This window comes from Thamnophis sirtalis, unplaced genomic scaffold (assembly GCF_051295495.1).
Source record: "Thamnophis sirtalis isolate CommonGarterSnake01/CBP01778 unplaced genomic scaffold, rThaSir2_p1.2 scaffold_1, whole genome shotgun sequence".
Classification (NCBI taxonomy): Eukaryota; Metazoa; Chordata; class Lepidosauria; order Squamata; family Natricidae; genus Thamnophis; species Thamnophis sirtalis.
Window position 1 is genome coordinate 162,950,994 of NW_028261381.1, and position 16,517 is coordinate 162,967,510.

General features: G+C 44.0%; 1 protein-coding gene across 3 annotated transcripts in view; it reads right to left on the reverse strand.

Annotated features, from left to right (window-relative positions):
- ANO8 (anoctamin 8) overlaps positions 1 to 16,208 on the reverse strand; it is a 102,145-nt gene extending 85,937 nt beyond the window's left edge. For 2 of the 3 annotated variants that reach the window (XM_087702272.1, XM_087702269.1), the window contains exons 1-2: positions 15,779 to 16,207; positions 1,512 to 1,622 (exon numbers count right to left, since the gene is read on the reverse strand). In XM_087702272.1, the coding sequence (XP_087558398.1) occupies positions 1,512 to 1,622; positions 15,779 to 15,887 (220 nt within the window). In that variant the 5' untranslated portion in view covers positions 15,888 to 16,207. Of the gene's footprint in view, positions 1 to 1,511; positions 1,623 to 15,778 lie in introns of all 3 variants that reach the window. The other variant, XM_087702264.1, reaches the window with a different exon arrangement.
- Positions 16,209 to 16,517: the final 309 nt, after the last annotated feature.

The window sequence follows — 16,517 nt, forward strand, 5'->3', positions numbered from 1 at the left end:
TATAAGACACAGATCTTATACACTGATCTCCACCCACTTTTTTGAAGGAAAAAGGTGCGTCTTATCCTCCTAAAAATATGGTAGTTTTGATGTCTCTCACTTGTCTACCTTGTTACTTTTATTCAAAACAAATGCTGGTCATGAGATACATTGAATAAAATTCTCCTGGATTAGTATTTTGGCTGATGCCCTCCTCCCATATAATGGATATCTATTCTCAGATAGGCACATTGTACCTTTTTTTTGAAAGCTGTAAACTTTGGAGGAAGCAACAGCAAGCAAGGAATGTCAGGCCAAAGCAAATTGGAGTTTAGTCATTTCATTCTGTCAGGTGACAGAGCCCTAGATAAATCTTTTCCTCGGGAGTAAGGAATAGAGACACGGTGGCTCAGTGACTAAGGTCAGCAATTCGGCAGTTTGAATCCCTAGTGAGCTCCCGTTACTTGTCCCAGCTTCTGCCAACCTAGCAGTTCGAAAGCATGTAAAAATGCAAGTAGAAAAATAGGGACCACTTTGGTGGGAAGGAAGCAGCGTTCCGTGAGCCTTCGGTGTTTAGTCATGCCGGCCACATGACAATGGAGACGTCTTAGGACAGCGCTGGCTCTTCGGCTTTGAAACAGAGATAAGCACTGCCCCCTAGAGTCAGGAATGACTAGCACATATGTACGAGGGGAACGTTTACCTTACAGGAGTAAAGATTCAACCAGCCATATTGCACAAACTTTGGCCATTGGATGTTTCACCAAGTTATGAATGTTTTATGGGTTCCACCACAAATCCGCGAAGCCCTTATCCGCGGAGACATAAGCGCGAAGACTAATTCGCGCCGTTCTAAGCGCTAAGGAAAAACGCGACCCTACCGCAATGACATAATCGCGGAGGGCAAATCCGCGCATTCCCAAGCACTCAGTACCCTAAACCTAACCCTAACCCATTTTAAAGCGCCCTTCTGTTGCTGCGCTGTTGTCGTGACGGTGATGACGCGCGGTGATGACGTCACGGCTTTAGCAACGCGCTTATGTCTCCGCGGATAAGGGCTTCGCGGTTTTGTCGTGCCACAGTTTTATGAAAGACTTGAAATTGGATGGGTCCATTCAACTTATTAAGTTCAAAGCAATTACTTTGGTGCATTTGTTGATGAGACTTATCTAAATGTACAGCCCTGGATGACTAACCATGTTTAAAAAAAACATATAAACGGCAGCTGGGGGGGGATTATAATATTATAATACATAAAATTATAATATGATCAAGTCTACACTTGATCATTTGAATCCAACTCTAATCTGGTTACTGTGAATTCTGAGAATAGAAGACCCAACACCTGAAAGCCACCACATCCTACAAAATTTACCTTCAGCTACTATACTTCAGCAATCAAGACTAGACTGGTTCAGAATGTAAACCGCGGAAGTTTTTCAGGGAAAGTGGCAGAGAGAGGAAATTTAAAATCACAATTCTAATTTCATTTGGAGAGAATCAACGGCAACCACCTCTCTGACCTTACACACCTGCCAGAGTCATCAGCACATCGCAGTTTTCTGTGGGGACCGTTTTCATCCACGATTTATTGGACATGATGTAACGCCCAGCCTGCAGCAGACGTTTCCCAAACAGCTTGTCTGTGAAGAGAGAAGTACAGATGGTGAATCGCTGAGTGCTTTTGGAACTAGCATCTTTCAATTGAGCCGAGATGCATTGAAAAGAGACATGGATGCCCTTCCCTTTCTCTCCTGGGAGGGTCCCGCCTTTCCTTTCCTCTGATTCACAGAAATGTCAGGTCCAAGGCCAGAGAAGACGCAGCAAAACCCAATCAAGTTCACCGGGCGAACAGAATCTTGCCAAGCTAAAGCAATAACTTTTGAACCTACTAGATCAGGGGTGTCAAACTCAAGGCGCGTGGGCCGGATTCGGCCCATGAGGTGCTTAGATTTGGCCCATGGAGCTACCCTGGAAACAGTGAAGGGTCGGCCTGTGGTGCCTCTTGACAGCGAAAACGGAGTTCAGGAGGGGCATCTGTGGTCCTCCCGGGGTCCGTTTTCGTTGGCAGAGGGCTGGAGGAGGCCATCACAGATGAAAACGGAGCCGGGTAGGCAATGACGAAATTCAATTTTTTTACTACCGGTTCTGTGGGCGTGGCTTGGTGAGCGTGGTGTGGTTTGGTGAGTATGGCTTGGTGGTGTGGCAGGGAAGGATACTGCAAAATCTCCATTCCCACCCTATTCTGGGGCTGGCTAGAGGTGGCATTTGCCCGTTCTCTGGATTACTCAAAATTTCCGCTACCGGTTCTCCGAACTACTCAAAATTTCCGGTACCGGTTCTCCAGAACCTGTCAGAACCTGCCAGATTTCACCCCTGCCAGTAGGACAATGGATCCGCCATCCCACCCAGGCCCCCACAGGTACCCCGACACTAGTGACGTCCTTCTGGCCACACAGACACCCCGAGGTCAAACACAACCCTAATGCAACCCTCAAAGAAATCAAGTTTGACACCCTTTTTATGATATGTCATGAAATATTCTAAGATGTGCCTACCCAGAAGCTCTTCCCCTTTCCCCCATCCAGTTTAGGACTACACAATCTCTGGATGCTGGCCTGTCTCTGGGGAAGTTCAAGGTTGTCAAAACTCCCCCTACTGTTCCTCCTGGCGCAGGTTCTGTCACATTAAGAGTTTGGATTGGGATCTATTGCTTCTCTACCTTAGAAAGCCACCGGAGCTTTTCATGTTCAGCGACAGTGTTTCAGAGCAACCAGTATAAGAGGAAATCACAGGGAAAGATTTTCCCCAATGAAAAATCGTTTCCCAATGAAAAATCTTTCTCATTAGGTTAGGCTACTGGTAGTCCTCGATTTACGATCACAATCCAGCCCAAAATTTATGTTGCTATTCAAGAGAATGGTTGAGTGAGTTTGCACCTTTTTACAAACTTTCTTGCCACAGCTGTTAAGTTAATTGCTGCAATTGTTAAGTTAGTAACACAATTGTTAAGTGAGCCTGGCATCCCCATTGACTGCTTGTCAGAAGATCGCAAAAGGTGATCACATGCAACCTGGGACATCGCAACCGTTATAAATATGAGGCAGTTGCCAAGCATCCAAATTTTGATCAAGGGGCCTTGGGGATGCTGTAATGATCATAAGTCACTTTTTTTTATTAACAAGGTTTTTATTAAACATAAATTAAAACATTGGACACAGTATAAACCGTCCTGGCAGAATCTATGCCATACATGGTAAGATATTCAGTTATACATTGTGGCCACCCTGTTTTTTTTAACATTTGATCCATATCATATTTACAAAAAGGAAAAAAAGTAACCTATTTCCAGCCGTGTTGGTTTGTGTTTATCTTGTACTTTCTTGCATTTATCATTTCATACATAATTTTAGTCTCCATTCTATGAATCTTGCTCATGCCTATTTTCAGCTTTCCTTTTTATATTCCAACCATCGATAAAATTTATCCCAGATCTCATAATATTCTGATTCATCTTTATTCTTCAATTCTCACATCCATTTATCAATTTCAGCGCAGATCAAGATTTTCCTAATTATTTCCCCTTCGTGTGGAGTTTCCCTGTTTTATCCAATTTTGGGCAAAGACCATTCTTGCTGCCGTGATAATATGTATAGTTAAAAAGATAAACCCTCTTGTCGTATTTCTTGTTTATAATTTCCAAGAGAAATAGTTCCAGTGTGAATTCTATTTCCTCTTCGGTTATCTCTATCAACCACTTTTGAATATTCTGCTAGTATATTTTGGCTTTTTGGCATGACCACCACATATGGTAGTACGTGCCTGGTTCTTGGTCACATTTCCAGTAATTTGGCGATGAATTTCTAAACATTTTGGCGATTCTTGCGGGTGGAAGGTGCCAACTATAAAACATGTTATATAGTTTTTCCTTATGCAGTATTGATAAGTCACCTTTTTCAGTGTTGCTGTAATTTCAAACAATCACTAAACAAATGCTTATATGCGAGGACTATCTGTACGATTATGTCCTGTTACTGTAAGAATGTTCATCCTGCCTCAGGATCATGGGTATCGCAGGCAAGAAAATCTGAAGACACATGGCTGGAGAAGTCAGCTTCTTTGTGATACCCACCTAGCCACAATTGAAAACTGATACTGAACAAGCCAGAATCTCTGTTCTTACTATGGTAGGAAACCCTTCAACATTAAACAGTACAACATTAAATTCTGAATGAACAATGCAAATCTACTGATAGGTTGTTCAGACAAACCTATGCAAGCACAACAGGAAAAATGCATTTCTATTCATCACCTTGCTTCTTTTTTTAAAATGCATATCAGGAAGGACTTATGCCTTCCTGGAAACCTGAGCATTAGGGCATATTTTGAGAGGAGAACCTGGACTCCGATGGGAAATCTCAGTTTCTCATTTTGCTGGAAAGGATCTATAAACACTTTGGTTACATAGGAGCAGAAACATTTTAGTGCAGGAGTAAGCTAAGTAAGGAGTGCAGGAGTAAGACTAAGTAAGCGGGGCAAGAATAAGGGAGCAGGAATGGTATAAACCTTGGTGGAAAACAATATAGAATAGAATAGAATAGAATAGAATAGAAACCAGAGTTGGAAGAGACCTTGGTGGTCTTCTAGTCCAACCCCCTGCTTAGGCAGGAAATCCTACGCCACTTCAGACAAATGGTTATCCAACATCTTCTTTAAAACTTCCAGTGTTGGAGCATTCAAAACCTCTGGAGGCAAGTTGTTCCACAGATTCATTGTTCTAACTGTCAGGAAATTTCTCCTTAGTTCTAAGTTGCTTCTCTCCTTGATTAGTTTCCACTATGTAGGTTGAACATGCCGGATATGATTTAGATTACATCAGGCATGTCCAACGTGCACATGCAGTTCTGGACAGCTAATAATGTGGCCCTCCATAATGTTATAATGAAAAATATTAAAAAGTAAAGACATTGTTATTTATGTACATTAGCTATATTATGTATTTTATATGCAGCCCATGACAATCTCTGTTCATTGAAAGTGAATCAGGCAAGCCAAAATGTTGGACACTCATGGATTAATTGCACAGTCTGCCTTTCCTCTTTTATATCCCCAAACTGTGCCCTGGTTAAGTTTAGCTCCTTTTTCATAGGGCTGCCAATCCTGTCCTCTTCAGTATTGTGCCTATACATGCAACAGCCACACAGGCAAAAATTCAACAGGTGAAGTATTTACTACCTCAAGCTGGGCTTCATTTACAGTTGCAGCCCCGGAAGTCTATTATGATTGGAAATCCATTGCTCTGCCGTTCCAAAAAAAAGGACAAAAGTGTTCTTAGGAAAATACATACAAAAGCCAGAATAATTTAATAACCCATGATACGTACCAATGATTTACGTCTTCTTGCACCACCAAGAAGAACAAAGTGCTCTTTTATTTAATGCATTCTTCTCACAGTGCAAGTCAATTCTTGCTAAATGTCATATCACACCTCTAAACCAGCCTCTCTTCATTCAAGCTCCCACCTCTTCAAGGGACTATTTTTTTTCTCTCTGCTTCATCTTGATGTGCACATAAACCACACACATACATGCACGCACACATGCACACACACACACACCAGTTTGCACAAAAGAGTCCCTTTTATCCCGTTGCAAGATAGCCCCAGCCAGACGTCACCAATAACGCATACTTGCTACATATACTTACTATTGGGAAATCTCCGCTGAAAAGATGGAGAAATGGGGAGGGGGAGGGAATGTTGAAACTAGACATTTCTATGGCAACCAATTCAATGATGAATTTCCCAGTAGTTTTGGCTGTTCTCAGCATATACCGAGTCCATTGATCTACAGTCTCTGCCTGCCATCCACTAACAAGCTATTAAAGGTCCAAAATTGGCAACAGGAGCAAAAACCAGAATTTGGTTTGCCTTGCATCAGAAATACTGTGCGGGAAACAAAACCTTCCCCACTGAGATGTGAAGTAACTTCAGTTCCCAGAATTTGCAGCGTGGCCTATAAGTGTTGGCGGGGGAGGCTTCAGGATCCATGCATACCTGTGCAGAAAAATTCGTGGCTGGCTATAACCAAAAAGCCACAATTGTATTTATTTACTTATTTATTTGATTTCTGTAGCTGCCCATCTCCACAAGTGAAATGTGCCAATTGTGGCACGTGTACATAGGCTGCAATGCTAAAAGGTTAGAGAGAACAGGGGCCAATGACTAACTCCTTTCATGCATGAATGTCATGTGTAGTTTCCTAAGCCCACGGGCTTGACATGTAAATCCAGACAGAGAAACATATTGTAGACTTGGCTCATTTAACCATTGAAACAAATGCTAGTTAACACCAAAGGAAGATGAGCTCTAAAGGTCTATAGCTTTTTAGATATTTTAGAAATATGTTTCTTAAAAATTGTTAAAAATGTAAATCTAAAAATCTAAGTGTGTTTAACTGTTTTTCTGTATGCTACCCAGAGTTATTTTTGGTGAGATGGATAACCATATAAATTTGATTTAAATAAATAAGTTTTTCATGGCCGTGTAATCAACTTTTGCGACATTCTGATGAACAAAATCATTGGGGAAGCTAGATTCACTAAATAATCATTTTAACAACTGTGGTGATTCACTTGACAACAGGATATCTAAAAATCTAAATATGTTTACTGTTTTGCTGTATGCTACCCAGAGTTACTTTTGGTGAGATGGTTAACCATATACATTTGATTTAAATAAATAGGTTTTCCAGTAACATCACAACATCCCTAAGATGCCCCCAATTCTCCCATTATTTTACCGCTGGCATATTGTGATGGGGAGCCCAGTCACAAAATTGGCCTGGGAAGGAAGAATTATATGTGCCACATAGCCAGGAGAAGAACTGGCTATAAAAGGCAATTAACCATTATATTCCTTTAATCATTATCTTCAGAAATGTTTTTGCCAAAATTGTCTTGTCACTCAAGAGATTTTCAGTCAGATGTTCACCTGTATCTAAACTTTAGGACATCATTCTCCAACAAGAGTGCTTTCCCAGATTTGTCAGGACACCAACTTCTAGGATGCCCAACTAGTTCTGGAACTAGTCGGATGGCATCCAACCAGGAAATTTTAGCTTATTGTTGCGAAATGTAGCAATGAAGACAAGAAGCTTGTGTGACAAGAATCCAGCTACACTGGAAAAGGCAGCAGCAGTAGACTGGATGTGAAGGCAGAACCTGGCCCAAAGCCAAAAGGCTACAAAAAGCAGCACATCTGGAAGCTAATATGTCAAAACCAGCAGGACTTGTTTCCTTAAGTAAGTGGTTAATTGAGAGAAAGGGCCCAAGGGTTCCCTGGAGTATGAATTACACCCCGCTATTTTGCAATAATTTTATCTCGTCATTTTCCTGAGAAATAAAAGTTTCGCTGTTGGGCTAAAATGGGGAGAAGAGAAACGAACCCTTTTATTTTCTGGTGCCTTCCTGGAAAAATCCATGCAGTTTTCTTTCTTGACAAAATTGCAAAGTGGGTTTGCTATTAACTTCTTTCAGGAAGTATAAAGTGGAAAAAGGGACTGGTTAAAAATTGTCCAGGGGTGTCTGTGACTAAGAGGAAACTAGAAACTGTGTCCCCTACTCCACTACGCGACCCATTACACCAGGCTGGCTTTCATCATGCCTGATTAGCCATATCAGGGTTACCATAATGGCCACACTGAAAAGCCACAGCAAGTCCATATAGATAGCCCTCGAATTAGCAACCATTTGTTTAGTGACTGTTCCAATTTACAAAGGCACTGAAGAAAGTGACTGATGACCATTTTTTCACAAATACAACTGTTGCAGCATCCCTGTGGTCACATGACCAAAATTCAGACACTTAGCAACTGATAGAATACAATAGCAGAGTTGGAAGGGACCTTGGAGGTCTTCTAGTCCAACCCCCTGCTTAGGCAGGAAACCCTAAACCACTTCAGACAAATGGCAATCCAACATCTTCTTAAAGACTTCCAGTGTTGGGGAATTCACAACTTCTGGAGGGAAGTTGTTCCACTGATTAATTGTTCTAACTGTCAGGAAATTTCTCCTCAGTTCTAAGTTGCTTCTCTCCTTGATTAGTTTCCACCCATTGCTTCTTGTTCTACCCTCAGGTACCTTGGAGAATAGTTTGACTCCCTCTTCTTTGTGGTAACCCCTGAGATATTGGAAGACTGCTATCATGTCTCCCCTACTCCTTCGTTTCATTAAACTAGACATACCCAGTTCCTGCAACCGTTCTTCATATGTTTTAGCCTCCAGTCCCCTAATCATCTTTGCTGCTCTTCTCTGCACTCTTTCTAGAGTCTCCACATCTTTTCTACATCGAGGCGACCAAAACTGAATGCTGTATTCCACGTGTGGCCTTCCCAAGGCGTTCTAAAGTGGTATTTATGCATTTATGACGGTTGCAGTGTCCCACGACCGTGTGATCAACTTTTGCGACATTCTGACAAACAAAATCATTGGGGCAGCTAGATTCACCAAACAACCATTTTAACAACTGTGGCGATTCACTTAGCAACAATGACAAGAAAGGTCGTAAAATAGGGAAAAACTCACTTCGCACCTGTCTTGGTTAGGAACACAAATGTTGGGTTCAATTGTGGTTGTAAGTCGAGGACTATCTATAACTAAAACAAAAAAAAATTGAGACATCAGCCTACTTCTGCCACTTCCAGTGTATTCATTACCATTTCAAATGCAGAGTTACGGAGCCTCCATCTATGGATGCTTTCAAATAAACGTGTCTTGTAGCTATCATCAGAACAAGTCCCTGAAGTCAAAAGGCAAAGGTCCATCTAAACTCAATTCTCCCCACTCTCTGAGTATGCTCAGAGTATGTTGCTCTCTGAGTATGTTGGATTACAACGCGCTGAATATCTAGTCAGCATGAATTTGGAATAATGGGAGTTGCCTGTGGAATCCATAGATTATGGAAAGAGACCACCTAGCTACTCCTATTGAAAGTATTGTTGTCTACGACAGGTAGTCCTCGACTTACAACAGTTCACTTAGTGACCATTCAAACTTACAACAGCATTGGAAAAAGTGACTTGTAACCGTTTTCCATGCTTACAACTGTTGTAGCCAACCCATTGTCATGTGATCAAAATTAAGAGGCTTGGTAACTGACTCCATATTTATGACCGTTGCAGTGTTATAAACTTTGCGAATACCTGACAAAACAAAGTCAATGGGGAAGCCAGATTCATTTAACCATCTTATTACTAACTTAACTGCAGTGATTTCTTACCAACAGTTGCAAGAAAGGACGTCAAATGTGGCAAAATTTACTTATCAACCGACTCGCTTAGCAGCAGAAATCTGGAGCTCAATTGTGGTCGTAAATCGAGGACTACCTGTATTTGTTTCCAAGAAAGCAAGAACAAAGTATTGGGCAATGTCTTTCCCTACACTCAAACTCCACATTGTTTGCACAATTCCTATTATTTGTTATTCAGAGGTATACGATGTCTTCTCCAGTGTGAAGAAACTTCAGTTCCCAGAATTTGCAGCGTGGCCTATAAGTGTTGGCGGAGGAGGCTTCAGGATCCATGCATACCTGTGCAGAAACATTCGTGACTGGCTATAACCAAAAAGCCACAATTGTACTTATTTACTTATTTATTTGATTTCTGTAACTGCCCATCTCCACAAGTGAAATGTGCCAATTGTGGCACGTGTACATAGGATGCAAAGCTAAAAGGTTAGAGAGAACAGGGGCCAATGACTAACTCCTTGCATGCATGAATGTCTTGTGTACTTTCCTAAACCCACAGGCTTGACATGTAAATCCAGACAGAGAAACATATTGTAGACTTGGCTCATTTTACCATTGGAACAAATGCTAGTTAACACCAAAGGAATATAAGCTCTAAAGGTCTATAGCTTTTTAGATATTTTAGAAATATGTTTCTTAAAAAATCTAAGTATGTTTAACTATTTTCTTGTATGCTACCCAGAATTATTTTAGGTGAGATGGGTAACCATATACATTTGATTCAAATAAATAAGTTTTCCAGGGCCATGCGATCAACTTTTGCGACATTCTGACAAACAAAATCATTGGGGAAGCTAGATTCACTAAACAATCATTTGAACAACTGTGGCGATTCACTTAGCAACAGTGACAAGAAAAGTCGTAATATGTATGTATGTGTGTGTATGTGTTTGTGTGTGTGTGTGTATATATGTATGTATGTGTATGTATGTGTACACACACACACACACACATATACACACACACACACACATACATACGATGTCTAAACATGGAGGTTCTGTTTAGTGATCTTTAAATAATTGATATCAACCTTTGTATGAATACAACAGCAGCCCACTTAAATTAGATGAACAGGCTTCCTAAACCAGGAGAATGTTCAGTACCAGAAAGACTGAAAACTAGACTAAGAATGTGGATTTATCTACTATATATAGTACCCATCATCACTTCTTATGGCAGAGTGTTTTGTAAATAATGTATGTGCTCCTTTAAAAAGTTACACTTCTTGGGAACTCTAGGGTGCCTCTCTCTTCAGTTTGTGGCACGCAACCAGCTGCTCTACAAAAATTCTTCTTTGTTTTACAATTTCTGTTCAGAAATTGTTATGCGGTCTAGAATTGAGATGCTAAGGGATGTGTAATTTTGTATTTCTGAGAGTTCAACACAAATATTTGATTACTGCCAATATGGACTCTGTTTCAAGAAAGGGCAAAATTTCTTTCTGATCGACTGTATAAAATTGAGCCATGTTGGAGATAAAGCTATCGGTAATCACACTGATGCTTGTAGAATAACAGCAACTCCCTGTTCAAAGGAAATCTATTCCCAGTTAATAGATTCCTGCAGGAAAATAACACAGGGAGGGTTGGCAAATTTCACGTCTTGCCGATGGGCTTCTTGAAGGCATCTGGCAAGTCATTTTGGAAACAGGATGCAAGACATCCTGTTTACAGATGGAGTAAATGTTCTTTGTGTGTTATGTAGATTTTAACTTGGCAGATCTTTTGGAATCCTTTAGGCCAGTGATGGTGAACGTTTTTCTGCTCGGGTGCCAAAAGGGTGTGTAACCATACCCATAGTGCAATTCCCCTGCCCGGTGTACGTGCGCACAACACCCCTTCCCCCAGCGCACTCCATTCCCCGTGCAAGCCTCAGTAAAGCCTCCAGACTTCCAGTAGGCCCGTTGGACTGTTTTTCATCCTCTCCAGGTTTCAGGAAAGCCTCTGGAGCCTGTGGATGGTGAAAAACTGGCTCAACGGGCCTAACGGAAGTTCGGAAATGAACTTCCGTAGGCCCATTGGGCCGGTTTTTGCCATCCACAGACTCCAGAGACTTTCTTGAAGCCCAGGGAGGGTGAAAATGGCCTCCCTCGCCCTTTGGAAGGCCCAAAATCAGCTGGTCAGCGCACGCATGCATGCTGGAGCTGATGTAAGGCAACACCTCGCGTGCCCTCAGATATGGCTCTGCGTGCCACCACGGCTTTAGGCCAAACCTTCCCCATTTGGTGCCCTCCAGATGTGCTAGAAAACAAATCACTTAACTCATATTGGAGTTGGAATTGTTATCCAATATATCTAGAGGATCTTGCTTTTAAAGTTGTGAAGGATGGATCCTATATTTCATTCTGGAATATCAACTATTGAGGGTGGGGGGGAATTAACTATTACCAAAAGCAGGATCTCATACTTTGGTCTGATCCATTTAATTAAGGTGTTATAGCTTTTCCTCAGGATATCTAACCCACATGGAACCCCACTATGCAAGAGTAGTCTACAGCATAATACTACAAAATAAGGGGGAAAGAACCAGGCTATAAAGATTTGCTGCATAAAATACCAACCCCCTATTTCTCCTTTCCTAATTTTCAGGGTGTCTGTCTCTTCTTCCCCACACTAACAGTTTGCTCAAGTTTTTCTATAAGGCTACATTAAGAAGTTACACAACCTCAATGAAACAGCTGCGCACCAGTTGCGTCCCTACCTAAACCGGGAGGCCCTCACAACAGTCACTCGTGCCCTTGTGACCTCTAGACTGGACTACTGCAACGTGCTCTACATGGGGCAGCCCTTGAAGAGCATTCGGAGACTTCAGCTTGTCCAGAATGCAGCCGCGCGAGCGATCGTGGGTGCACCTCGGTTCACCCACGTAACACCTATCCTCCGCGAGCTGCACTGGCTGCCTATTGGTCTTTGGATACGCTTCAAGGCGCTAGTCGTCACTTATAAAGCCCTTCATGGTATTGGACCTGGGTACTTGAGAGACCGCCTGCTGCCAATTACCTCCAATAGACCGATCAGATCCCACAGATTAGGCCTCCTCCGAATTCCATCCGCCGGCCAATGCCGACTGGCGACTACCCGGAGGAGAGCCTTCTCTGTGGCTGCTCAGACCCTCTGGAACGAGCTCCCCGTGGAGATTCGAACCCTCACCACCCTCCAGGCCTTCCACAAAGCCCTTAAAACCTGGCTGTTCCGACAGGCCTGGGGCTAAAGAGTTTTTGTCCCCCTTCTCGAATGGTATGGTTGTTGTGTGTTTTTTAAATTTTGTATTGTTATGTCTCGTCTTTTTTATTCCCTTGTCTGTACCCCCTTCCCTGATTGAATTGTGAGCCGCCCTGAGTCCCCTTCGGGGAAAAGGACGGCATATAAATGTAATCAATCAATCAATCAATCAATCAATCAATCAACAGATTCAGAACTTCAGCCTCCACTTGTTGTAAAAATTCTGGGAGAAGGATGAAATGATACAAGATTGAAAAATTATTCCCCCATCTCAGCCAATCCAAAATGAATTGGGATTCTGACAAAGGAGTCCTGTCTTTGCTGATTGTGGGCGCTGACTCCAGGCAATGAAAGAAACAGGCTGGGCATTGTGGGTGCCCAAAGTCTCCTTGGCACAGCTGTAGTGTGGGCTGAGGTTGGCACTACAGTGAGAATATATGCACGTGCACGTACTCTCACGTATGTCAGCAGACTTCAATGCAAAGCCTCTAGAGCATAGCTGGATTCATACAACGTGCTTCATCTGAATCCAGAGTTAACTCATTTTCAGGATTCACACTATATATTGAATCAAAACTGAACCAAAAGGCTAGGATTCTGACAAAACACTAAGCTGCTAAAATGTTACACAAGGTTAAAATCAGCATAGCGCGTCAGTACAGCTGCTCCACTTTATTTGACCAATTAAGCATTTTCTACTTTTAAGTAGCTAGAATCTAGGTAATGAGGGCTTTCTCCTATTTGCACCAATAGATTTCGCCTGTGACATTAATTTATATACTAATAAGATGTATTTCTGGGTCAAATCAATCCAAAGAATTGGAAAATTCAATTAATCTGCAAGAGTGCACATACTTACAGGCACAACTGCAAAACTTATTTTTTCAAATATCGCAAGTTGTTTTTTTGTTCAAACAACAATTTTCAGGTTCAAAATCCCTGCCTAAGAGATCATACTTCTTTTTATCTTGCTTGATTCTATACTGTTTTATTCAGGGACAATAGTTTTGCCGTTCCTTCATTAACTCACAGAGCCAACTACATGCTGGGACTTCGGTGGGATGAAAAATTACTAGGGGAAAAATATAGGGTGGGTAAGAGAAAGCTACCAATATAGCTCCCACTGAGGCTCTGTCCTCAGAAATAGCTATTTAGAATTGCTAGAATTTCCTTTATTTAATGGGACAGGGATAAAAAAAAAACTTTCTTAAATTGCTTAGGCAATTTAATGAAATTTGGTCACATAAAGATTCTAGACACATATTACACTAAACCATAACATAATTGTGAGGTTTTGGGTTTTCAGATATAAGGCACAATTACAGCTTGTCAACTGTAGCTTAGGGCTTAATACATTGTAAGAATCCATCCACTGTGGCTCAGGCAACTAATAATGGTTAAAACTACTAGTGGTTTAGCACACGGTTTTTAATAATTTAATATATTGTGCGAAACCAGCCAAGTGTGTTTTATGCAATAAATTATGGCTAAAAATATGGTTTAAGTTTATGAATCCAATCCATATGCTTAGCTTTAATTATGGATTTCCGTTCAGTACAGTACTGGCTACTATTTGTGGGAGTTGAAGTCCAATACCTTAAACCCTACTAGTTGGGAATTAACAAGTTACAAGTTCAACCAATTTAAGGGGCAGCAGATCAGGAAAAGCTTCATTAAAACCATGGGAATTAGCTATCCAGGAAGGCAGTGGACACACATGCCAAGTGACCCATCCAACACAAAGATCTGCCTCTTGTCAAGCACTTTTCTCTTGCAAGGATTCTCAATTCATATTTGGGGAGGGGGATCATATTTCAAACAGATAATTCCCGCAGATTTGCCCCAAGTTTTTCCACTGCTAATCTTGAAGAAAGATTAGGCCTGTGAAAAAAAAGATTTGGCCTGTGAAAGAAATAATGTCTTTTTGCTTTACTTGTTGGTTCTATATCCCGCTTATCCTCCTGGAAGAACTCTTATATAAAAACATGATGGGACAAGTGTAAGTGTGTGTGTGTTGTGTGTGTAAGTTGTATCTAAACTGTACTGAGGGAAAACTAGCCAAGAACACATAGGGCACATAGGGCAGATCACTGGGAATGCAGGACCGGCGCCTAGTCTCTTTTGGAGAAATTTTAAAATATCAAGCGGTATGTGAACTCTAGGTGCTCCAATATTCTCACATATGTGCACCCACACACTAAACTCTCTGGGTCCCTTTCTATCCAAAATGGGCCAAAAGGGGAAGAATGATGAGGGTGGAGACAACCTCACTCTGGCCAGAGGTTTTCGACAAGTAAGGTGAGAGGAGAGGTCTCCTTCCCAAACCTAGTCCTGCCCCCCCCACCTCCCTTACAAGAGTTGGGTTTTCTCACGGCACCAGCTCAAGAAATATTTCAGGCTCCTTCGCACCATCGTTCCGAAGCAGGCGCTCTCCAGGCACGCTCGACTACAAGTCCCATCACCCGCAGCCCACGTCCAGGGCGTCTAGAAAGCCCGGGTTTGGGAGAAGCCGAGGCAGGGGGGTTCGACTAGATGACCTGTAAGGTCCCTTCCAACTCTGTCCATCTGTTAATTTGGAGTCCCTCGCCGCGCGACCTTTAAGGTCCCCTCGCCATGGCCACGCCGAAAGCAGCCTCCCCCCACCCGATGGCGGCATCATCCAAAGCTACGGCGCGGACGGCCTCCGCCGCAGTGGACCTGCAGGGCCGGTCTCCTTCGGCCTCCGCCGGCGGGACGGAAATTTCGGAGGGGCGGAAGAGGGTCGCTCCCACCTGCACCCCGAAGACCGGCTGACCTCCGGAGGAGACGCGAGGGGGGGGGGGTCAGGTCCGGACGCTCGCCTTACAATTCCACGAGGCGCCCGTATCTGAGCGGCGGGCGTCGTGTCCAGCCACTCCCGGCCAGGCTTTCGAGGACGGCCTCCCTCCCCACCCCACTCCGCGCAATCTGTCGACTGAAGCCGGTGGGCTCTCGGGTCGGGGGAGTCACGCCCGCTTGCCAGACAATAGACTGGCGGCGGCGCGACTGCAGCCCCTTCCACGCTCGCACAGGCGCGGCTTCCAAGCCGGCGCCCCGCAGCCGGTGTTTCTTCCACCGTGGGAGGGACTCAGCCGCCCTCCGGTCTTCCCCAACTTCGACAAAAGTCCGCGCTTGGCAACATCGGCGGAAAAGCCGCCGGTGCGATCCTTCTCTACCCACCATACCCGCCGCCATCGCCGCCCCCCGGCCCGGGACAGCCGGTCCCCCGGGGGGGGGGGCAGCGCTTACTCACCCAGGACCCCGGTGGCAGGTGGCGCGGCCGCCTCCCCATCCATCGCGCTTCCGCCTCGCTTGTTCTCCTGGCCGCTCGCCGCCGGTCCTGCCGCCCCAGTCTCTGGCATCGTGGCTCCCGAGCTCAAGGTTGAGGGCTGCGCCAGGAAAACAGCATCGCAGTGCGGCGTCGGGATGCGGGCGGCTCATTCGAGCCAAGAAAGCAGCCGGGGCTGGTCTCACAGCCGCCAGGACGGGAGGGTGACGAGCGCAGGACCGGAGCTGGGCTGAAGCGGCAGCCGGCGCGCCATCAGGGCCGGGCTGGAGCGACGGACGCCCGAAAGGGGGCTTCCCTGCTCGGCCCAGGTGAGCGGCACCTGCCCCGGATGGCCCTTCCTAACGCATCCAGCGCCCCAAAGCGCCTCGGAGCCAGCCAGCGCGCAGACGGAGGGACAAAGGAGGGGGGGAAAGCGAAGAGCCGTTTAATAATCAGGTTGGCCTGCGACTCCCGAGCGCCATCTGTCAGCAAGGTGCCCGGGGTTGAATTGGGATCCCCTGGCAAGAACTGGTCATACTTTCCCGGTTCTCCACAACAGCACACAGGATCTGAGATGATTTCTCCCAAATATACATTGGATTTGGCCCCCTCGCGGTCTACACACACTTCATCCAGATTAACGTATTTAGTCATGGATATTACTGGTTTTTTTTTTTTTTAGCAGAGGTTGAAATAAAAGAACAGCGAAAAGAGGGTAATAGAT